This window comes from Aptenodytes forsteri, unplaced genomic scaffold, assembly GCF_000699145.1.
Source record: "Aptenodytes forsteri isolate BGI_AS27 unplaced genomic scaffold, ASM69914v1 Scaffold185, whole genome shotgun sequence".
NCBI classification, from domain to species: Eukaryota; Metazoa; Chordata; class Aves; order Sphenisciformes; family Spheniscidae; genus Aptenodytes; species Aptenodytes forsteri.
The window spans coordinates 2,720,694-2,745,735 of record NW_008796214.1 but is presented as its reverse complement, the minus strand read 5'-3'; the positions used below and the strand labels follow the sequence as shown (position 1 = coordinate 2,745,735).

Below are 25,042 nucleotides of genomic sequence, written 5' to 3'. Positions count from 1 at the left end.
CCCCCCCAAAATCCCAGGCAGCCTTTTCTGATTTTTTTTTTTTTTTTTTAAAAAAAGCTGAGAAGCACTGAAGGCATGTTTCACTCCAAAGTCCCCCTCTTTCTGTGCCACAGTAACCAAGATCCACGTGAGGTAGCTCAAGTGCTACTGTTGGGTGTCACCCAAACACTCTGGCCCTCAAGGGTGCCTATCTGGAAAATCAGGACATAGTAATAAAATTTCTTATGTATGTACGTTACCTCACAGAAGTGCTGCGAGGTTCAGAGAGATTATTTCAATTCCAGAGGAAGGTTTTGAGAATGTCTAATTTTATCCCAATAATTCTGGAGGTTGTTCCTTCAACAAAACTCACTTTTTTAAACGTTGCTGCAAGGTTTGCAACACAAGCTCAGCCACAGCCGACCAGGGAAGGAGCCAGGAGCTCCGGGCTGCCAGCTCACTCCTTCCCTGCCTCTGACTGCTCTGGTGCAAGGGCAAGTGCCCCCCTGCTTGCCTGCGAGATGTCAATTTATACCCAACAGTGACAACCTCAGGGGCTTCTTCCTCCCAGTGAACACCTGGAAGGGGTTCTTCAGGACACTGCCAAACAAATGCAAGCTACCTAAACTCTTACAGCTCAGTCACCTCAAACTTTGCAGGATGTAAAGCATCTCCTGGAGCGACTGCAGTGCCGAGGTAACCCAAGCAAGCAGCCTGCTTCGGAGGAGTGCTAAAAATACCCCTGCTGCATTCATGGACAGCAATGTGATAGCTGCAGCGACAGAGACAGCCTGAGTAGACACTTCCGAGGTGCTTTCAACCTGACCTGCTCTTCACTGTCATTCTTCATGCAGAATTTTGTTTAAAAAAAAAAAAAGAGAAATATAAAGAAAAACATTTCAAAGATTGAGAGATGAAAAGTTCCTTTCTTACAGAGTAAGAAACACTGTAGGAAACATTAAGAAATAATGTAGCAGTAATTCCTGCTGCAATGTGTGGGAAATGCATTTCTGAAGGAAAAATAATGACAGTGGAAAGAGCCTCTGATCAGAATCAGTGCCCCGATGTGCACTAATTTGCCCTGCTGAGCAAGCACATAGCACGTTGCAGTCTTTTTGGGGGTGTCTATAATCTAAACAATAGGAAAGATGAAGGTGGGTGTGGGAGAAAAAGGGCACAGAGAGATGACATGAGGCTGAACTTCACAGATCCAGCCTGCCTGAAAATATTTAACTGAAAAGTACCCCGGGGTCCAAAGCAAGTTTACATGCTGTGCATGACTTTGTCAGGATATGCCCAGGCCTTTGTAACCAACGCTGCGTGGCTCACAGCAGTGCCAAAGGGGCACATCGCAGAGAGAACCCTTGCAACTACTGAACATGTTAGACTCAATCCCAGCAATCGTCTGCAGGACTGAACCTCACATATTCAAAAAAACCCTAAAAACAATTAAAAAAAAAAAAAAGAGAATGCCGCATACGCTAAGCCCACGGAAAAGGTACCTTGAGTCTGAATACGAAACCCCATTTGGTACACGAACTCGTCTTCCAGTGTCGCCCTCCTGCCAAGCAATGGATGCAGTGTAAACGGCAACAGTGGGCACTAATGGGTCTCGTAAGTAGGCTGACAACACCGGCACACACTTAGGGCAGCGTGCAGTGTATCATCCTACAATTCTCCGCAGCAATGACTATTATCAATTTGCTGTGATGTATGGAGGGAGGTTTAGGACTTGTTTTTCTTTGGGAAGGATTTATAGATCTGTTAGTGACTGGGCAGACTTAATGCTATACTTTGGGAAAGGAAATGAGAGAGGAAGGAAAAGGGGTAATAAAGCAGATTGGAGCAATTCTGGTTTAGGGTAAGTTCCCTCAGTCAGCTTTGGTTTTTTTGTAAGTCAAAGTATTCTGTTTCTTTACTGACTCCAGGGCCAGCAAAGATTTTGGTCAGTTTTGAATGGTAAAATATAAATATTGCTATTAAAAGGCTGGGAAAATTAGTACAGATTGTACATCTAAACCCTCCTGAATATGAGAAAATCCAAAAGTCCTGTGAATTGTGCTGCTGTCAGAGTTCAGGCCTTCCTCCAGGCAGCTGTCCTCCACAGCCTCTTCTGTGCCACATGCAGCATGTTTCTGTCTCCCTTCATGAGAATGAGAAACTTGTTGTGAACACACTGCTTTAAGCAGACAGCGTTCTCAACGCATGTTGGTAGGAGATTGAAAATTCGTATTTCCCCTGTGGACATCCTTCTCCCTCTGTCCTTGATAAGAGACATAAGCTTTTCTTAAAAAATAAGGCAGGTTTTGCAGCCCTGAAGTCGCATTCTCCAGCTCAGGGACTTCTCATCTCAGGTGAGGCCACTCCACAGAGGCAGTACAGCTTCTGCCTTCTTTGGAGGAAGCTTATTCCAGCAGATGATGGGGATGGGACCAGCCTGAACGTGCGTCTCCTGTTCCTCAGCAAGTCCTGTGAGCCTGAAGACTCTTCAGCTCTACTGAGTGCATTACAAGTTTCTGAGGCAGTGAAGCAAAACAAGAGGAAGAGGCACTTTGCCAAAGTGGTGGTGTCTGAAAACAAGGTGCCTTAGGAGCCTAGAAAAGTGTGCTTTTCAGACCTACCATCACAGCTGCTGGTTGCCAGTCGGGAGCATGGCAATGTTTAACCTTCCACCAAAACTTGACCTGAGTTTCCTTGCACCGAGTCCCTTCTCTGCCACTGCCCAACCCAGATTACCACTGGATCCTGAGCAGGACTTTGAGGACGGGAGGAGAAATCCTGTTCCCTTCCTCCTCTTCTCTAGCTCCACACATAGCACTTGCATTCAGCCACTCAAAGTAGGCATTCCATGTGTCCACGTGTTTTGGACAGATCTTTTCATTTATTATCCAGTAACAAAGTTATGGAAGTGGAACCAAATCAGACAGAAAGGATGAAGTTGTGGCTCCATAGTGCTGAAATCTGTATTGATTTTAAATATCTTGAGTAATTTTGAAAAAACAGTGCTGCACAATGTCAACGTCTGAGAAAGAATGGGTTTTTTGCTCATCCCACATTGCTAACCTTTCCTACCGCCCCCGTCCAGCCCTTGTGCCCAAGCTAAAGCATGGTTTGCATGTTGCCTCCCCCAAGTCTAATGTGTACTGTGTGCAGATGATACCGCTGCAGAAAGCGCATTGTCTGAAGCAGGTAAAAATCACATAATATCTCCTGTACGTTTTGCCACAAAGATAACAGAGGGAACTGCCATCACTAAACATGCAGATCCATTTTCTGTTGCAAGTAAATCTACAAAATATCTAATGCCAACACGCGACTCTAGTGAATAGAAAGCACAGGAAATCTGACTCAACCCCATAATATCACATAACAAAAAAAATTAGATGAATGGGAATTTAGCATCTCCCTCACACTGACTGCAAAACATTAAGGATACTCAGGCCATTCTCCCATAGCGCCAGAGGCAAACCCTGCACTGTACCCTGGTCGTGGTCAGAATAAAGACCCCTGTGTAGAACAGGATACTCTTTGATGGAGACAACTAATCATGAGCCTTTCTACTTGAGCCAGTAGAAAACATCATTTTTTCAATCCATACTGTTGATAAGGATAGTCATGAATGAAAACCACTGTAGTGCAAAGCACTACATAGTGCAAAGCATAGCTCAAATCAGTGGCAGTTCATCTGCCAGCCCCTCTCTGGAGGAAGCATGCCACTTGCCGCCTGACTCGCAACCTCTCCACGGCACGCAGGGATAGCTGAAGAGGAAAAAACACAGCCCATCTCTGCCCCAAGGACACTTGCAGTCGCCTCACCAAAGCTTCTGAGAGAACACTATTTTCCTGTCCACTGGGCACTGCTCGGTTCACTTACCGTCAGAGACCTACCTCAGCAAACGCACAAGACCTTGTTCTCCAGCTGCCTTTTATCGCAGAGGCAAGTGGTTTACTGGGAAGTATATCCTTCCTGCTGGGTAACTGCCACGCCAGTTCAATCACTACCTGATTTTCAAAGCTTTTTTCTGATTTTCCCAGCCCTCAATTTCCCCGTTAGCTCAAAGAAAACACAGGCTGTGTTTGTCAGCTTGTTTCAAACAGGCAGGAGAAAGGAGAAACAGAAAGCAATAAGCTGCAGTATGTTGCTCTGCTGGATTAATAATGCACTAAACAAAATGGCAACAACTTTTTTTAGGGAACATTCCTGTCAATTAAAATACACACTTTTAAAATGCTGCAGTTATTCACCGTAATTCCTGTTCTCAGAGACCTCAGTAGAAACCTCTGCTTCAGCATATTGCTGCCAAAATCCACGTATCTTCACAGCATATTTGAAGCATACTCAGATTTCTGAGTGGCCAAAACCATTGCTGGCTACACACCTTCAGAAACAACCGTTTTCAGCAGGCCCTTCACAAACCTCTTTTGCTAATGAACCTGTAAGAGAAAAAGGCTCTAGGCTGTAGCACCTCCAAATCTTGGAGGCCACGCATAGAAAGACCACCACTATTTAAAATCTGGAAGATTCAGTGGATTCTACTAGAAAATCATGAGTACTTTTGGAAATTACTCTGGAAAAATAATAATCTGTCCTTCTCTCTGAACTGCAACTCTTTTTGTACACCAGGTTTTTCTTGATTTTGCACCTTTGTAACATCAAGCCCATAAGCTCTTGCCATTCAGCCTGCCCATGCCAACCAAGATGGAAGCGCTATGCTTAGGACACCCCAAGACAAAGACTCTGGTCAGAACCTCAGCTCTTGTAAACTGAAGTCGCTCCATTAAATGACCTATTAATTTAAACTGAGGATGAGAGCACATGAAAGAACAGGGTGGGTGGATGCTGTTGATTTACTTTCAGCAAATATTTGATGACATGATTAGGTAACATGGGTTTGTTCAATGGGTTTTAATTACATTTTGGTTGAAGGATTCCCTATTCTTCTGCACGCTACGGAAGGGAGGAGACAAACATTATTGGACTGTGAGTGACACAGATTTTACAAAAAAAATACTAACCAAACAGTTCCCATCTTCTAATTAGATTTATAACTGAAACCATGCCATGCAGAGGGAAAACAAAAACCACAGATCTCAGCAAAATGGTTTTTGAAAGATTTGGGAATGGGTTGAAATAAAATGTGGTAATCTGATGGAAGGGGGAAGAAAGAGGGAAATGAAAAGTGTTGAAAGAGCTTAAAAATAAACTTGTGTGTGCGTAAGGGTCACGCCTGCCATTTCACACTTAAACGTACCAGGACTGGAAAAGGCTAACAAGGATGCAAAACCCAAAAACAGTGCCTGAAGCAACAGTAGAATTGAAAGAGAAGCAACGAAAAGATGGAAAAGGACCAAAAGACTTGTAAAGGAAAGAATGAGGAAACGGAGGCAGAAAAGCCCACATGAGAAGGAGCAGAGGGGCTCCAGTTCAGCCCTGCACCACACCTGCCTCGTGGCTTTGGTGCTGCATGCTGTGGAAGTCTGGAGCTCAGCTCCCCGCATCCAGCCTCTGGCCCCATGCAGTTTGTTCACTCAGAAAGCAGCATCCTGGCAATACTTCCTTTCCCCTTCATTAAAAGGTAAGGCTAAATTACAAGGACAAAGAGTTAGAAAGGGGAAATGCCTGACAATTCTCCATCTCTGCCTCTTGCTCCATCCTCCCATGAAACAAATAAAAACTGAAGCAATTAAAATTGGGTGCCTTGCCAAGTATATCTTTTGCAAATGCATTTACTGTCATTATATGACAGATGTCCACATTTCCATAACATTTCAGCTGAGCTTATCAGCCTTGAAATACTACCCCTACAAAAATTCAGGGATATCTTCAGTTAATTGACATGTGGCTGCCAGATCCTGATCCCGCTTCCCCCAGCATAAGGCATGGATAGCAGTTACGCCCCACATCAAGTCTGGGAGGACACTCCTGTTTTCAGTTAGCTGAAGTTACTCACTGACATAACAGATCTGTCACAGCCCAGGAAGCTCTAACTGGGATCTGAATCCATTGTTTGGTCCCTACTATTTTCTTAATTATTGCTGAGTATCTTCATTACAATATGCACAGACACTACGTTCTGGTTAGAGCACTGGCCATACTATCATGTATTTTTTTTTTTTTTAATGTTAGCAACAAAACTCAATCCACAGTGATGCTGTAGTTTCGTGTACATTTTGAGGCAGCAGAAGGCAGCGGCACTGCCAGAGCCCGTGTGCTGCAGAGAGCTTTCCTGCCCCAGCCCCATGGGGGAACTACTCTGGCCTGAAATCCATCCAGCAAAACAGAAATGTTCTTGCTCAAATCCTTTTGCCTCTACACACTGCTGTCACGCACCCTTACCTACACAAGTGTTCAAGAAGCACCAGCGCAAGCTGCACACCCCTTGTCTTGGGCGCAGCTGGCACAGTTTGGCATTCTCAACAGAAGACCCAGCTGCATACCATAAATCTTGGAAAGTATCTGCTTTCTTGCACAAAAATCCTATTTGTGGCCAGAAACTGAAAGGGTCTGGATCATATCTTGTTACACGCTATCTGAGAGAAGGAAAAAAACAACAACAACAAAAAAACCCAGCTAATTACAGCTCTGACCAACACAGCAAACCTACAACCCATCTACGGCTTCTCATAACTCTTAAACCCACTACTATGCTACAAACCGCCACCAGAACAACTGCGCAGCACAGGAAGAGACATAACCAGGCTTAAGTGAATATGCGCATGTTTATACCTTTTCTATTACCTGATCAAACTAAAATACTGACGCAGTGGTGGTACTGCATTTCCCCTGACAAAGAAGCCCTTCAATACAGCAGAGTGAACTAAAACTCAGATTCCATTTGAACAGTGATGGCAGCACTTAAAACCATTTTCTCTGGAAATGTTCTTGCCACTAAATATTAATAAAACTTTTACATTAGAGATCTGTGGGGTTTTGAAAAGAAAACTAATACGTATAGAGGGAGACAAGCAAAGCAAAAGAAATTAGAAAAGAACCATACTAAGTGATAGATGAAAGGAGTGATTTATCTGAAGAGGGTGTCAACAAATGTGCCAGTGCATTTTCATGAGTGACACACAGCAGAAAAGGGGGGAAAGAAAGGATATTGATAGCAGAGAGGAAAAAGAAGAAAAGCATGGCAGGAGGAGAGAAAAAAGCCTCAGAAAGCAAGGCAAGGACTCTTAGGTAAAGACCTAGCAGAGGCGTCACACTCACGAGTGCGAGTCGTCACCTCTCACACTAAGTGCAGTCCTGCAACTCCCAAACCCTCCCGGTGCTCCAGTACGCCATCAACGAGGTGCTATGCAAAAAGCAAAAGGCACTCTCTTACTGAAGCACTGGTGAAATTTTAAGGCACAACACTGTAACTGAGTAAGAGCTGTGCCAAAAACCTTCATCAGTTGTGGAGCTCATAGTGTATTTTCAGCTGATTTGTCAGAAGCACTCAGTTTGGCTTAACGCCCAACAAACTCCTATTCCTCCCGTTAAACAGAACCGAACCAGTGCCAGGAGCTTATGCGTTTCCGTCCTGCGTCCCTGTCGTTGTGACGGGGTCTGATCACCACTGATAGCACGTTCAGGGTGTTACTCACAGGAACAACAAACCCCCTAAATGAACTCATGCAAATACAATGCCGAGGTAATCAAATGCAAAGTCGAATAAGCTTGGTGTCTACATTTCCTTCCTCTCCCCAAAGCAATGCCTTTCTTCAGGAGGAAAGGTGAGTAATATGTGCCAAGAAACCTGAACCCTTGTCAGTCATTATTTCTTATAATAAAGCATCCAGAGATATTAGGAGATTTTTCAGAACTCTACTACAGATCCTTGTGCCAACAAAACCAAACATAAGACAAACTCTGACCTGTGTATTTAAAAACAAAAAGCAGTTTGCAGGCTTGCTCACCTAGTTCTTCCCCTTCAAAACCCCACAATCGGCACATTTTGTTACAATTACTTTTGCAACAGCAACAGGCTTAGGTGCTATTTTCACAAGCAGTATTTTCTGGTTTTGGCACCCTATCTAAGATATTTTCAATGAACTCAACATCCACAATGTGGGTGTTCCAGTCTTTGGCAAGGTCTGGTAATGCATTTCATGGGTCTCCACCTGAGCGCCTCAAATCCCAGACAAATAAAACATATGGCCACTTCTAAAGATTTTGCCCACAAAGAATGTTGTGCACAATTTATCCCCCAGTGTTGTTCCAGACCCAAGACAAACCACAATGGCATTTTTCAGGCAGGTTTGTTAACATTTGCCCTGAACACCGTTCTTGACAAGAAAATAATATTCTTTATCACTGAAGATCAACCTTTGTCTTTCCTATTGAAGACTGTATACATGTTAATGGACAGACATTTAACCATTCTTGCTGCCCTTCTTTTCCAGATCAAAAGATTAGGGTACCGAGAAGTTACACAAATTGTTCAAGGTCACCTAGCAAGTCAAGAGCTAAACAAGAGCTAAGAGGCCCTTCCAACTGTCATATTGTAGGTGAGGAAAAAAACCCACCACACTTACTTAAAATCTGCCTTAAGGAAATTGTTAACCTGGGCTGGTATCTTCTAGCTAATCTTAGCTTATACAAATCAATAAATATGAGCCAGTGGATTTTACTTCTTACTACATTTCACTGGTATCTTGGATTTTACATTCAAATAACAGTGCTAAGTTCAACAAAACGCACTTTTCTTCTTCAGACCAATGTCTTCATTTAAACTAGTGTTTGATTTAAACAAAATGCAACTTCTTTTTTCTTCCAGTGGGCAACTTCATTTGGAGGCTTTATGGATTTTTCTAAGGATTACCTAATGAAATATAATAGGAATATGCACTGGTATCTATGTGTATATATAAAAAATTACAAATATCTTCGATTTATTCTTAATGAACTTCAAAATTTTGCATTCTTAAAAACATATTGCGAAAACCTTTAACTTCATATTTGCTTATTTATTCAATTTAATTTCAGTCTTGCATTTACGCATCTAATATACTCCTCAAAATATTAAAAATAATATAACCCAATTATTATTACTTAACATATTTGCATTCTTAGAGCAAAATATTTTGGTTAACTATAAAAAGTACTTGATATTTTAATAACAAGAAGCTCTTGGAATAAAACCAGGATATAAAGGGTCAGTTCACTGTGATTTTCATCCCTTAAATTAATTAATTATAAGCAGCGGCTTCCAGTGAATTTTTCTTAGCAAGGTATCAACACCTGCAAAGGACAAAAATTAATGAAAGCATTGTCATAGTCTTAAATAAATACCCCACTCAATCACAAGCAAGATGAACAGACAGACGTGAGTGCCTTTGATTATCCGAACGATTAGCCTGAGTGTTCAAATACAGTAACGTCAAATGACAAGTAATACTGATTTTATCTCAAGCACAAAGACTCGAGTGTTGCTGTCTAGCTGCCGGCTACTGTTCCCACCAACGGAAGTCACCCACCTGGGGCAGCATGCGATTTTCCTCCTCCAGCTGTCTTACTCTTGCCTCCAGCTGCCTAACATAGGACAAGGTTGATTCTAAAAATCAAAAAGAAAAAAACTCATATTATCCACAGAGATCTGCTTGTGTTTACTAGTGTCAGAGCCTGTGCCACATTCTGACTTGTACTCACAGCAGATTGCCCCTCTCAAACGTCCATTAAACATTCAGCTCTGCTCCTCTCAAGAGCAGTGAGAGGATGTCAAATAATGCTGATACTAGAATTAATCCAATTCCTTGTTGCTTGTGATTCTCAATTGCTGCACTTTAAGGTGGTCCCTTCTCAGACACAAGGTACCTTACAGAAAGGCAACACAGACTTGAGTTCTTCCATCCCATCCCCCAAACTCTGTGAGCTTGTACTGCATTTTGGAAATACTCCACAAGAGTAATGCATTATCCTACCAAGTCACCACTGGAAAGCCCAGAAAGAGAAGATAGTCTTCTGCAGGAAGACGCAGCCAAAGAGGCCCCTCCACCGTGGAGGTCTGGTGGTGCACACGCAGCCTCCCCCCGCAAGCTGTGATCTCACCTGCGGGGAACACAGCAGCTTGCCGGCACGGAGGCTCAAGCCTCAGCCTCTGCTAGGAACCAGACGTGTTGTCACGGCTTGAGCCTGTGCTAGAAACCAGATGTGTCCCCCCAGGGCCCGGAGAGGGTTTGGAGCCTGGCCGATAGCACAACAGCCCGGGGCACAGCGCTGCTCACAGCGAGTACTCCTCACCCCACGCACGCCAGGGCAGTACCGTACTAGGACATGCTCTCACAGTGCTGCTTTGCTATGAGGGCTTGGTTGAAGAGCAAAATGCTGCCCGCTCTATTCACAAGTAACCTCACTGACCTTCATGAGATAATTTGGTTGATTATGGAGAATATGAGTCACTCCTAGTCTGCTCTGTTCCCAAAAACTTTATGTAGGAAGGGTAGATCCATGATCCATCCCTAAAAGCATCCGAGAGCTTTCTTGGTCGCACAGAATTTCTGCTATTAAAGTCCCATATCTAAGAGAAACACATGCCTGAGAAAGTAGCACTCGACTGTAAGAGAAAAGATATCTTCTCAGTCCAGAAACACTGCTGTGACTCCTGTACTCCTTGTACGTAGATGGAAGTCCACCACGTACTCACTCCTGACTCAATGATCCACTCAACTTTCTCTGCCAGTAACATGTTTGTACTCATACTACCACATAACTAGTAAAATTATCTCTGATGATTAATGGTATGGAATCCATGGGTATCGGGGCAGTACTGTCAGCTGATACAACCCTGCAAAGCTGCATTGACAACAGAGCTGTTCACTGGTTTAAATTGACAGACGAATTTGTGCACCGGTTTCCTCTGATACCTAATCACCATGCCAGCCTGCCCATAAAATAAAGGTGATGGGAAATGAGGTGTCACTTACTGCTCTTATGAGACTGCAATAGGCTAAAATATGCACACACAGATAGTGCATGGGAATTTACACAACATGAAGTAATTTGTCAAAAATGATTAATACACAGCAAGGCACTGGATTAAAAATAGCATTGTACGATAAAAGGGAAAGAGGTAATCTGAGGTTCTGCGCGCTCTGCTGCATAAGGATTTTCATAGCTAGTGATGGATGCATCTCTGGAGAGTCGCTAAGCCTAGCTCAAATGAGCACTTAGAAGATGAACAGCTTATTAAATTAACTATATATGACAGGGTCCCTCCCATCAAATCAGCTTCCTTCCCAGCAGCAGCACTTTTGGAAGGAGCCACAGAAGCTCCCTCACCGTTATGGCCATTACCACAGGCAATAGTTCCCAGCACGTCTCATCTCTTCTCTTTGTTGTGTTCTACATAAGATGGTTTATGTGGAACCACCTTTTTGGAGGCACTGAAGCAGGCACTTTCTTTGGCACTAGCCATCTTTAAATTCACTGCTTACAAGTCCACTGCTATGTTAGCTTGGGCTCAGACTTCATGCTCAAGTCTGACTTCCCAGCTGTGCCCACCAGCCCACTTCACGCAAGCTCCCTTCTGCATTCTCGTCAACTCTGGGTCTCTTGTAATTTTCTGTTTTACCATTTATTAGCTCCTCATGCAGTGTATAGCTCTTGGCAAAGTTTGCCTCTCAGTTTTATTTCTTCACTTGTATGTTGGGAGTCCAGAGCTGAGATCTCTGCTGCTTCAGATCACACAACTCTGCTGTCAGTTCGCAACTTCCCAGTGCCAGTTCATACCTGCTGAGGATTCGGTCTGAAATCTCCGTGCCTGTTAACCCTTCCAAAGCGTGAAATATTTATTTAAATCTCCTCTTGTAATCTGATTAAAATGGAAAATCAGGTCATCTACCAAAGGCTTGATCTAGCAAATCCTTATTTAGGCGAGTCTTCTTGACACATAGACTAGATGCATATAAATTTTAGCATCTGTTAATATATTTATGCTGTGATGCTATGAGCTTAGAGGAAAAAAAATGAGCAGAAAGGCCAGTCAAGGACATGAGAGACAGAGGAATTGAAAATACACAAAGTGAAACGCTGTCACCAGCAACACCAATAGCAAACTACTTTTTTTTTTTTAAAGTTACATCTTAAAAGTATTTATGAAAAGGACTATATGATCCATCTGTTCTTAATCAGCCTGGAGACCAGTGAAGAGCTCTAAATAAAGAGCAAATCTTAAAATTGCCACCCAGAAAATGGTTACCCGGTACCACTCCCATTGTCATTCCAGGCAAATTTTCACAAGACAATTAAGCAATTTAAAACTGAAGCAGAATGAACTTATGTTAGTAAGTAAGCATTAGTAATGCTTCAGCTTCAGTATCTGAGCTGAAAACAAATGTCTCCCAAAGGGAAAGCAGTACAGAAACTTAGCATCACTTCCATAACATTATTGTTGTCTTATAATAAAGCATTTAATAAGATGCTACAGCGTGTCAGGCAACCACTGCTCTGAAACATAACCCGCGCAAACAAGATGATCCTTAGCTGATGTCATTAGTCATAAAACCTTTTTGTGTTTTATCCTTCCCCAAACAGATTTATCTAACATTGCTCATTTTCACAGAGCTGCAAGTACACAGAAAAGCCCTCCCGTATTTGCAGAATCTTAAACTTGAGTTGTAGACTGCTTACAGATAAACTTCCAAACACAGATCTGCCAAGCTTCCTCTGCCCAGAACACAACCAGGGAAAAACAGCATCTGTATTAACACCACGAAAGCTCGACTACTATGTTCTGGGTAATAGCTCAGAAACTGTTAACTAAGTTGAGATCAAACGCATACTCAAATAAAGACAGACAAACAATTAATTTGGGCCCACATCTAAACAAGATCTGACCACAGAGACATGACACTGCAGTAGCCAAACTACCAGTTTCATCACCTGTGGGCTTCTTGGTTACATTATTTCTGCTCCTTCCCACCTTCCTTCCCTAGGCACTTCTACGGGAGCAACAATTTTGAACAAGTCCCATTCTCAGGAATGGATTCCTACCAAATGAGCTTCCCGTGCTCTTAGCATCATTGAAAATGTGATCACCGTGTGGTGCTTCGTTCCAGCGCTGAAACTAAAATTCTTTTCCAAATTATTAGAGAGACAGTAATATCTTGCTTTTAGGGAAATTCAGTGACAATCCACGCTTTCTCCACATCCGTCACTCTAACATGTTATTAGAAAACATTAATATTTATGTAGCTGATCTCTTTTTCTTTTGACATCCACACTCTTGAAGCTAGTAGATATTTTGGGGTTATGTCAAACTTTATCAGGCGCTTACATTGCTGCCAAAGGCATATTTATGCCTTGGCTTTATCCATTTTCGTGTGACTGCACCTGATCTCAGGCTATCAAGTAATTCATAACGTTCTTTAAGCTAGATTATCCTCTGCTATTTTAGAATGGTTGAGGATGTCACGTTAAATTCTGGTACTTTCCTTTTTTTTTCTAGGTTTGTTTTTTTGCAGAGACTGGAGGGTTACAACTCACAGGCAACTGTGGGATTGCACTGGAGAATTTCTTAAAGACTGAGGTTCTCTACCCGCCTATTAGCTCCTTGCAAAGCAAAGAATTTCTTAAAGACTGAGGTTCTCTACCTGCCTATTAGCTCCTTGCAAAGCAAACGGATCAGAACCCCACAGAAAGCAGATCAGAACCCCACAGAAAGCAGAAACTCAAGGGTTCAACCTACACTTCTACTTGTTCAAATGAGCTTGAGTAACAAGCACAATACGGCAGGTGAAAGGGATTTTATCTAATGACCAGACAAGTATTTGAGGTAAAGAAAGAGTAGGAGATGCAACACCTCTAGTACTGATATGAACTCAAAGTAATGCACAAGAAGTGCTTTAACTCAATGACTAAAATTCCTTTTTTCTGCATTTTTAAAAATCACTTATTCCAAATTATAATAGTTGTCGGCAAAAACTGAGCACGGGGATTCCACAGACCTCCTTTTGACTAACTTTAAAGCAAAAGATGCTACCTGCCTTCATGGAAGTTAAAAAAAAAAAGTATAGAATCTTTTAACTTTGGAGAAAATGGATAATACAGTGGATGAGCAAAGCAGACATCCCAGAGGAAGTAGAGCAAAATCCTCCAAGCTGAAAATACTTAGAAGGCTGGAGGTATTAGGAGGAAAAGAGTAATACTGTTTGCCTCGATCCCTAGCCATTAACTTATGGCCCACATGAAGAGAAGATGCTACGCTGGATAGAAGGCTGCTCTGAAGCAGCAGCAGCCAGTCCTTACATCCTCGTGGCCAGAAAATGGCAAAACACAATTCCATCATAATGCAAACATCACCTTGGTTCTGTTAACATCAACATTTTCTGCTTCCACTGGCTCAGCTCTATTTGGTATTCATGTTCCTAAAGGAGGTCACCAGAATCTGGAGAGCTGTCACATCCTAATACGCATATTTTAAACATTTATGGTATAAGTGAGGGAAACTGCCAACAATTTACCTCAGCAAAGAAGTTAGCATGTTATGTGTAGTGATACTTTGATGTATGGCAATGAAGGTTCGGTTAAGGCATATTCAACTTCAACGGGGAAAGTCATTTGTTATGCTGCTCCTCCTGCACTGTTGGTAGGAATATAATAATTGCATATCAAATCGGATTTTGGTCATTCAAATCCACACCCAGCATCCCGCAATGAAAACTAAATAATCTTTCAATAAATGGAAGATGAAAAACAAGGCTGTGCAAGGGCTACTTTAAACCCTCCTGTAATTAACTGACAGCTCCATACGTTTATGAAAGGGTTTCTATGCTAACTGGGGAGCAGATTCAATGACATGCAAAGTATCTCCCTGTCCTATAATTCCTAGTCATCTGATTTAATTACTTCAATATTAATATTCATGACTAAAACATGTTATTACTGCAATCCATCCCCTTTCAGCTACCTTGTTTGAATATAAGGAGGGGGGAAAAAAAAAAAAGTCACACTGTCGGATTTACACTAATGCAAATTTACACCACCTGCATCTCTAAATTGGTGAAGCTGCTCAGTGTTTACACCAGCAGTGTCCAGCCTCCCAGCAGCAGGATTAGACGACCTCCGAAGGTCATTTTTAGCCCCATCTTCTATGATTTTCTATTATGGTTGCACATCTTACATAACGTTCCTACTGAATAAGTGCAGGAGAACTTCTTATTAAAGTGCAGCCGAATTCCCCTGTAGCGCAGCGACATTAGGATTAGTGCTATCATGTAGACAGAAAGACATTTGCCTAAGACAAAATTTTATTAAGCTCACCAGAATGTTTAGGAGCTATTTACCACTAAGGCACATATTTTCAGAAAGTTTGGGGACAGCAAACACCATAGCATTAGCATTAAGATAGTATTATGGTTGTCTGAAATTCTCCCACCCCAAGCTGAGATTCTTGTGATTGCAGATCCAGCACTTCTTGACTTCTGCCTGTAATTAAAAATATAATTAACTAAGCTTTGCTAGTTCACTGAGTATTTCAAAACTGAATCCTAGCAAAGGGAAAAGCTTACATATGCTAATTCAAACATCCAGAATGCAACGTTACCCCCGCCACTTGGTTTTATTTCTCAGGCAACATGTGCCATGTTTCCCCTTTTCAGCGCGCACTGCACACGGACACGGGCTAATTATGTTATCGCTGTAATCAGACATTTTTACACAGGTTTCATATAAAAATAGTGTTTTCTCAGTTGCAGCAGCTTTTAATCACAAATTATCTATTTACTACAAGAAAAAATACTTCTCATTGTCTTGAGGCAGCCCTAGCCATGCCTTTAATGACTCAGCGATGCTGTCTGACTCAGATTGCCAATGTGTTTGCGTTTGTCTGGATTTAAGTGCCACTTTGAGACTGTGGATTATGCAGTTGTAGTGAGCCGGTCTGGGCTGACCAGGCTGCCGTGCACACGCTTTCCCGTGGTGAGGCGCAGGCATCGCTCTGCTGCAGCAGCACCCGGGGGTTTCACTCTTGCTGAGGTCACCCAAGGAATGCCCGAGGTCACCCGAATGCTGCCTCTGACACAACCTACTAAAAATATAGGGTTGGCTTCCACTTAAGAACTTTCCTGATTTAGGTTGGCATTTGTTGGAGGTTTTGTTGCATGTTTAGCTTTAGGGTGCAACAAAATTTCCAGTTGAATTAATCTACAAAAAAGCTTAAAAAAAAAAAGTTTTAAAAACTCTCATAGAGAAAGGATTCGACTACAGGAGCACCTAAAAATGATATCAGATGTCAGACGAGGTAAGCTTTTGTTTCCTACTTCTCTGAAGCTATCCATAACAGTCTTGCTAACAGCTGGATAACGCTGTCACGCTAATGGTCTGCAGTAACACTAACCTTGGTTTGTTTGGGGTTTTTTTAGTGCTAGAGGTGACAACGGCAAAGCTTTTCTAGCTGGCCAGCTTGATATCCTTTAGCACTATTCAGGCTGTGCTAAATGCATTTGCCACGTTATCGATGAAAACTGAGAAAATCAAATCCATTATGCTATTGCTAAAACCTTTCTCACTGGCAATTAGCTTGTTGTGGTATTGATTTTGCATGTTTCATGATTGGTAAAATCCTTATTGGCTCCACTTACTTAACTGCTTGGGTTTGTCCCTATGCCACCGCGCTCTCATTTGCTCATTAGGAGTGTCCCCCAACCGCAGGCACATCCCCCCAGACTGAAGCGCAGCAGCAGGAGAGGAGGGGTGTTCAGTAGGCTCCTGTGCAAAAACCAAATGAAAGACTGGAAAAGGCACGCCTAAGAATAGCTTTGCTTAGGGAAGGAAGGTAGATGAGGGCACTGGCTCAGAGAGAAAAATAAGGGAGGGTTTCACTACTGGTACACAGAAGGAAATCTACAAAAAGACATTTCGACCTTACACCAATGCCTCCTGATCACATTGATTTGCATCTGTTAAGTGGTCCCTTGCAAACACATGGCCAGTGTGAAACCATGCACGCCTTCATGGCCCCATGTGTCCACATTAGCCACCTCCAGCTTCTCCCAGTTCTGCTGTGCCCGTATTAAATGACCATTTGCGGTACAATGAAATGAAAAAACAATAAATGAAAATATAAAGCTCCCCAGCAACAGCAGCAGTAGGGCAAAAAGCAGAGGACCAGAGGGTCAAACTGACTGGGGTGCCAAATACATGCACTAAAGGTCCCTTAGCATCCCCACAACTCCCCACAGATACTCACGGCCACCTTTCTTATCACATAGAATTGTATTTTTCAGGCTTAAATCAGCAGATGTTGAAGAAACATAATGCAGAAAAGTTAGTTTGGTTGAGAATTTTAGTATTGGTACAGCAGGCTCTAATTAATAATTATATTGGCTTCCACTTGGAAGTCTGCAATGTAGGCCAAAACTGAAAACTACATCTCCAGGAATTCTGAATCAGATCAAACCTATGAATCATTTTTATGCTCATCTACTGCCTCGTTAGGAGGCAGTTATCCAACCTGTAAACTCCCTTTTCATGGGTTCCTATTTGCATGACTCAAAACCAAATTCAAATGATGCTCCTGAGAGCGCAGAAATAGAAGGTTTCACATTACTTAAGCTACTGAACAACAGCACACACGCTTTTTCTTGCTACAACTACAACATAGGTGCCAAAACTCAAAACAAAGATCGATAGCCACATGAATATGTGGAGGAACAACCAACCCACACTCTTCCTCCTTGGTAAGGCATCTCCTTGTTTGAGTGAAACCAACAGTTCAAACTCTGGGTTTATGTGGGTCAAATTCGGATGGAGAGGAAAAGGCTGGAAAGGATCCCGTAGCTGCATACACCATTGAATAAATTGGTCACCATGGACTGCAAGTATACGGCAGCAGACTGCATCCTACTATCTATAGGCTGCAGACCACGGCACACAGCAAGTTGTGTCAGGGAGTCCTTTCCTGACCCCTTACATCTCTCCCTGCTCAGAGAGGCCTCCAGTGAGGTAGTCACACCTGGGAGAACCTGGACAACCATCCGATCGCAGCTTCAAGAGATATTTGGGCAGCAGGCAGTGCCACAAAAGCAAGAGGGGCAGTAAGGCCACTCTCACAGGCCCTGTTTCTAGCTCGTTGGCTCACTTCTGATCCTGCTGCCACTCCGTTTCCTGCAATAGAAGCATCCCGCAGTGAACTGCGGTGTGCAGACAGCAGCACCAAGCCTTGCGTAAGCCCTCCCGGAAAGCCAGGGCAGCAGCAGCATCTCCCGTGTGCAGAACAATGCCGGAATACCCGGTCTTCAGGGGAAAAGTATCACATAATAATAACCCAAGAAAACAGTGGGATTTAATACAGCTATTATCTGTGAGACTGCTGTCTCAGGGGTACAGGAAAAGCTGCTGAGAGGGTCAGGAGTCTTTTACGTTCAATCTTAAACTTAGATGTGCAAATTGACACCTGCCATGTCAAAGATCATGAAAAAGGCAACCAACCACTTACAACAGTGTTTGGGAAACTTCTTAACTGCATTATACAGCCCTAATACAACCATTTTTTCAAACTTTTTGTGGTTTCCCTTACTTCTGAGTGTTCTAAACCATTCCCGTGATACAGCAATCCGGACGGCAGAAAGGCTTTCAGAATGCAGCATGCTGGACAAAAAGAGTAGCATCTACATTTAGCAAACACGGGAGGGATAATAACTGTCTCAGCCAAATGAAGAAATCAATTCCTTAACCAATGTCAGAGAGGAGAAGGAAGAAGGAAAAAGCTGAATGCCAAGACGCTAAATTTAGATCAGCTCTTATTCCCGCTCTGCAAGTAACCGCAGACAAAGAACCTTCACATTGAGTCGCCATTGCAGCTCACACAACCTAAAACTCAGAATCAAAGCACATGTCCCAAATACCAAGTAAAGCTACAGCGGCAATCAGTTCTGCACAAACACACCAAAATACGTCAAGCTACATGAATTAACCAGGTAAATTAAGAGACTAATATCCCAGATGTTCTTACTGCTTACACAGTCTCCTAACGAAATGTGAAAGTAAAAATGAGAAATTTTAAATGGTTCTGTCATTTGATCTCAATCAGCGCTCAAGCAACAGAATAGAAATTCTCCTACATCCAACCATCTCACTCACACACACATCTTACAGATACCCACAAGAAACGTTATGATCCTTCATTGAGAAAACCAAGTTGGTACACAGCCTGTATGCCACAGAGAGAAGAAATTCAATGTATTTATAGAAAGCTTTCACTTTATTTGTAATAGAAGACCTCAGAGTCTTTTCACAATATTGTGGTTATGAAATAAACATATCCCAGTATTTTATGAATGATGAGGAGTCGATAAGGGACATCGTTATTCAAATACACATACAAGATAAATGTATTTGATAAATAGTGATGAACTGCAGAGATGTTTCTCTGTGATGCTTTAAGTCCTTACTTCAATTCTCAACCATAGAATGGAAAAGAAAAAAGAAAAAAATTATTTGGGTTTATTGCCAGAGCTGTAAACATTTCCAAGCATGTCTTACTAGCTGTGTTAAAAGCTCTGCCAATATACAATTTCATATTGGAATAATGAGTCATACTTTCTAATGAGCACAAGATCTAATTTTGAGTTTCAGACCTGTCCATCAGTCTCCCCCCCAGCTACACAACCCTGCCTCGGGCACGAGACATGCCAGGTAGCACTTGAAGGCAAGGCATCACGGAGCCTGCGGCTACGCACAGCGCCTGCCGCCAGAAGGGCTGGACCCCATCGCTAAATGGAAAGAGAGGACAAAGGGGGACACCCACACCTCTCGCCTCTAGAAACAAAGGCATCAAAACATCCAGCGTTTCCACATGGCTGCAGGCATCCTCTGGCCCAGGGCAGGCTGCCTGCATGGCCAAGATATCCGTCTGAGCGGCCGGTCCCTGCAGCAACGAGCACTTGGCAGCAGTGCGGCATCTCCTCCCAGAGGCAGAGCATTAGCAGGTCACCACTGCAGCACCGGGACACTCCACCCACCCAAAAAGCAGCAGGAGAATGTGTTCCCCAAAATCCTGAGCCTATTATTACAGGATGGATATTTACTGGGAAACACAATAGGGAAAACTATGAAAACAGCAGGACTTAGAAGGAAACAGAAGCTAGATTTATACAATAATCTATCTCTATGGATGAGCAATGAGGAGCATTCCTGTGATCAGGCAAGGGCAGAAGCTGGGGAACTGCCAGAGGAAGACAGGATAACGTGGGCAAACACAGTGCAGATTCAAAATTGTCAGGACGAAAGGGGTTTTAGGATTAATTTCTCTACACAGAGCAATTAAGACGTAGGACAGGCTATTAAATGTAGTAAAAGATGTTGCAAGATTAAATATGTCCTCTAGACCGAAACCACCCTCTTGCTTCCCACAGCCCTTTGAAGAGCCATCATATAATAATGTCTTCCTGTCCCTACTGAGCCTGGTCACATTTGAAGCAGGAAAGATGACCATTTCATAAAATTACTCCACCGGCAATCTCAGAACCTAATTCTGAGGGAGAATTAAGTATCCATTTCACGCTGGCAGCTACATGATAGTGGAGAAGGCTGTCTGTATAGCCTCCATCTCTTCTGTAAGACTTTTTTGGGCTGACTGTGGAAGGGAGTAATAAAAAGAAGTATTCAAATGCCATGGTTTTTAAGCCAAAATCTGTCAGTGCAAGTATGTCACTATCTGTAGGTACTCCACCTCCAATAGTCTATCTGTCAGGCCATGTAACACGAGAGCCTGGGCTGCTTCCTCCACAGCTAGAGCATCCATGTCTCCAGACAAAATCCCTGGGAGGGGAAAGCCCCACGAGGATCTCGGGGATCAGGAATCAGTCTAAATATCCAGCTCCAGCTGAAATCAGCACCTTACTAAACTACTTCAGCACTTTGGAAAACTCTGCAGATGTCTCCTGCATGTTCTAGATACCTCAGACAAACCTGACCTCAGGGGCATAGAGATGCCTGTACCAGAGCAGACAAGGCACCCACCTAATGCAGGATCCTGCCCCAGCTTCACCTCATTGTTTCCTTAATTTCTGGAGATCTGACCCACTATCTCTGGGGTCCTGATATGATGCTGAGATTATGTGATTATTCCAGTGAGGCTCTCAGCAGCCATTGCTGCTTCTTCAGAACCACAGCTGGGGCAGTGACTGCCAGGCAGAGGGAACTTGGGTGCTGCATGCCGAACCCTGCTGCATTGCATTTTTAGGCATCCATGCTCTCCCAGGGACAGGGTTTAGGCACCCTTTACACATTTCCCTTTCACCTCGTCAGACATATGATTGTCTCTACCCTGAGCCCATATCTTTTCCTGCCCCGTTGCCTTTCCTGCCTTCCCCGAGATCTCTGTGGCTGTATCCTATACTGCTGCTGCTGGGCCTTAGAACTAATCAAAGACTGCATTTTATTTTGTGAAAGGATACAGATACAAAACCACATCATTAAGTGATTCAGAACAATAACACTTGTAAGAGGCATAAAACATAGGAACCTGTGTTTTATCAGGGCTTCAGAGGAAACCAAATGCACCACATAAACACGGTTTTCTGGTTTCTCAGGCCCTTTTCACAGTTATTTCACTGCAATCATAATATGCTGCTATTATATTAACATGATGCTGATTAAGACACTAATAATTTAAAAGTAATCTCACAGGTAACAAAGCACAGCACATATCATTACTGATAGGCTGCACTATACACATTTATCTGCTTTAAAGCTATCAACTTAACAACTGTATAACGCTATACCTCCCAGACCCAGCAAATGGTGGCGGAGCCCCTTGTGCTCTCTTTCCCTTTCTGCTAGCCGTGTATCTGCAATGTCTCTGTAGCAAAACCAGCCGAGATTTCCTAAGTCAGCATGTTCAATAACCAGCTGCCCACTTCCTGGTCAGCATAACCGATTTCTCCAGTGACCCCATATAAGTTGCATAGGTCCTGGGACAGCAGATGTGGCAGTTCCCTTAGGATGCTACTGCCTGTCCTGCTGGCAGCCCCTCCACTGATGTGCCTTTTTACCAGTATTAGCGAAGCTAATCCTTGGGTTTTAATATGATGTGATCGTCTTCCTAATCGAAGAGGTTAATGAAGTGCTCTCACTTTATCACACTTCCAAAACATCTAGGAGAAAGATTCAAATATACCTCCAAGCAGCCCTCAATAAAGGACAGTAAGTCTTCCGCAGAACTGCCCGTACAGTTTTGTTGCTAACACTGCCATCGACCACCCAGCAAGGCCATTTCTGAATCTGCACTGCTCACTCTGAGCTGCCACTTAAGCACATGAGATGATGCCACACTGCTGTTGGCTGCCCCTGCACCTTCTCCTTTTACGTTTCAAGTACCATTTAATTCAACAGGGATGAAATCAGTCAAATATAGGGAGTACTTTAGAACCTGAAAATGGTAAACTTGCAATAATTCTGCAAGTTTTTAAATCATCTGCATTCATCTGCAGGGATATAGTACTTTGTTCAGTTGCACAAGGGGCTTCAATATCCAGACTATTAGACATTAGAATGATTCACGGAGCAGTCAAACTTGAGAGCTCTCACAGCTGCTTATCTACATCATCGGAACAAAACAAATATTTTAAACAAGGTCTCCTCTGTTTATTTCCTGGTTACTTCACTAATGGGAAAGCAATTTACGTATTTCCTCTCCCTAAATATATAAATAATTGACAAAGACTTTTGGTTAGAAAGGCTGTTGGAAACTGTCATGTCCTTCATGCTGAGATTTACACAGAGCAATTCATTACAAGTCCTTCTGCCCTGGCACGAGGACAGGAGCTGCGCGACCTCCCGAGGCCCCTTTCTTGCCCCATTCAGCATCAGGGCCCTCTTAGCTACACGGTGCACACAGAATAATGAGACAGACCTCAAAAAATCAAGACTGCACATGTTTGTGTGCGCACGTGTGTGTGAGGTGAGTCTTTATATTCACTACCTGCCTTAGAGTTATTAGGATTTCATTCTCGCCACATTCTGAAGGCTTTTTTTATAGCATTACAAGGACTAAAAATTTGGTCCTTCGGCAGGCAAAAAGACAGAAGGGAGATTTTTGCTCCTTGGCTGAGCATTTCCTGAGCAGGTGGTACGGTACAGTCACAGTTATCATGTCTATCTGATTAATAGTAATACTAAAACTGAAATATAATAATGTTGTGAAATACAATAAATTCTAGAAAAATAAATACCACCAACATTTTGCACTCCCAGCAGCTGCAAACTAGGACTGTATCTCCTGAGACTTTCTAGAATGAAGACAAAAAGATGTAATTATTCCCAGAGTTCTGGGCAATAAAAGACATACGTGACTATAACTACAAACTGAAGGAAAACTACAAGTAAAACAGTTGGGGGAGGAATTACAAATCAGATTATATTACATACATATGACCACTGCAATTCAAGTTAAAAAGACAACAAAACCAGACTACCTACTATTTTATTACACAGGGATGAGCTCAGATACTATAGTGCTGAGGGCAAGGGAAGGTAGAATAAGTGTATAAATGAGCTGTCAGGGTAGCTGCTGTAACAAAAGGCAGACAGCATCCTGAAATTTCTGAAGAAAATTGAGAAATATAGACAGCCTCAGAGGTTTAAGGCTAGAAAAATGCCATTAAAACAATGCAGTCTGGCTTCCTGCCCTGTGGAGACAAAGGAATTTTGAGAATAATTCCAGGAATGCCTGGTTTCCTTTTCGCTGCTGGAAGTGGATATGGTCGAAAGAAGTCTGTGGGCTTTTTCCTCTACAGAAAATTTTGGCAAAAACAGAAGAATAATTGGACAAAAATTAAGTTTATGAACAATATTTTTCCTGTGACTTAGGACATAAACATAAACACTACAGAAAATTTTGGCAAAAACAGAAGAACAAAACAAAAAAACAAAAATTAAGTTTATGAACAACATTTTTCCTGTGACTTAGGACATAAACGTAAGATCTGTAGTAATAAGTTATTGCAGAAGGGTTATATTCTCCATTTCTGTGTTTTTTGTGAAGCCTGACAACCAGTTCCAATCCATCTGCATTACTTCCTGCCATTCATAGGGACAACCCTGCTTTCATGTTCATCTACAGAAACAGCAGGAGAAAACCTCTATCACTTACCCTCCGTTGCTCCATTTACATCACGTTGTGCACAAGAAGAAAACCCGTCCAGCCCAGCTGGCAAAGCACCCGCCAGAAGACATCCCGCAATGCTTCCTCCATCCACCTGCTTCTGCAGGGGTACCGGAATAGGTACCGTAGCACCAAGATTTGTCATGCTACAGTTAAGTGTTACCAAAGTCCCTAAATACAGTGAGAAGTCTTACACAGAAGATGACCCCCAGCAACCCACTGGTAAGTCCTAGATGGTAACAACTATCTGGCCTCTACCGGAGTTTACCAGAGAACTGTCCTTAGCTCCTCTCTGGCAGAAACTGGGGCTTACGGTTCAGGGGCAGGCTTTGTGCAGGGCTTGTGCCACTGGCCACGGAGAAGGCAAGGTTTCGCAGAAGACCGTTGCTCACAAACTCAACAGAAATTTCCAGTCTTAACGAAGACTAAAAGAAAAATCTCAAAGCAAGGGATTGGAGAGTATAAGGAATCTCCTTTCCTCCCATTCTTCTAATAGCAGCAATTACGACATACTGACTTCAGAAACAGTTGACACACAAAACAACTTCTTCCTGGAAACATGCCAGGAGCACAGGAAAATTATAAGCTTGCCTTTCCTGTAGCATAAACACATTTCAATGAGGCTCCGCAACAACAACAGCAGCAGCAGAATTATCAGGCAGAGCAGCCGCTAAACACTACATGCCACTCTGCTGACAGCCGCCAGCACAGCCGGGCCAGCCTGCACTTTCCGAGGAAAACGGCATTTTCTCAGACAGCTGAGATAACCTTTTCTTGAGTACTCAGGATCCAATGCTGGTGGGAACTGAACTCTTCCAGCGGAGTGGCAAGTTCCATCATTTCTCATCAGACAAACAGAATTTGGTAGACTAAAGCACTCAGGCAGCAAATGGAGCTAGAAGAATAGTAATGGGAACTGCCTGCTTTGTTTTTTGGGTTTTGTTTTGGGTTTTGGTTGTTTTTTTCTGTTGGGG

General features: G+C 42.8%; 1 protein-coding gene across 1 annotated transcript in view; it reads right to left on the bottom strand.

Annotated features, from left to right (window-relative positions):
- CCDC85A (coiled-coil domain containing 85A) overlaps nucleotides 1-25,042 on the bottom strand; it is an 89,777-nt gene that overhangs the window by 9,449 nt on the left and 55,286 nt on the right. Inside the window, exon 5 of the mRNA XM_009288486.2 lies at nucleotides 9,442-9,518. Within this exon, the coding sequence (XP_009286761.1) occupies nucleotides 9,442-9,518 (77 nt within the window). The remainder of the gene's footprint in view (nucleotides 1-9,441; nucleotides 9,519-25,042) is intronic.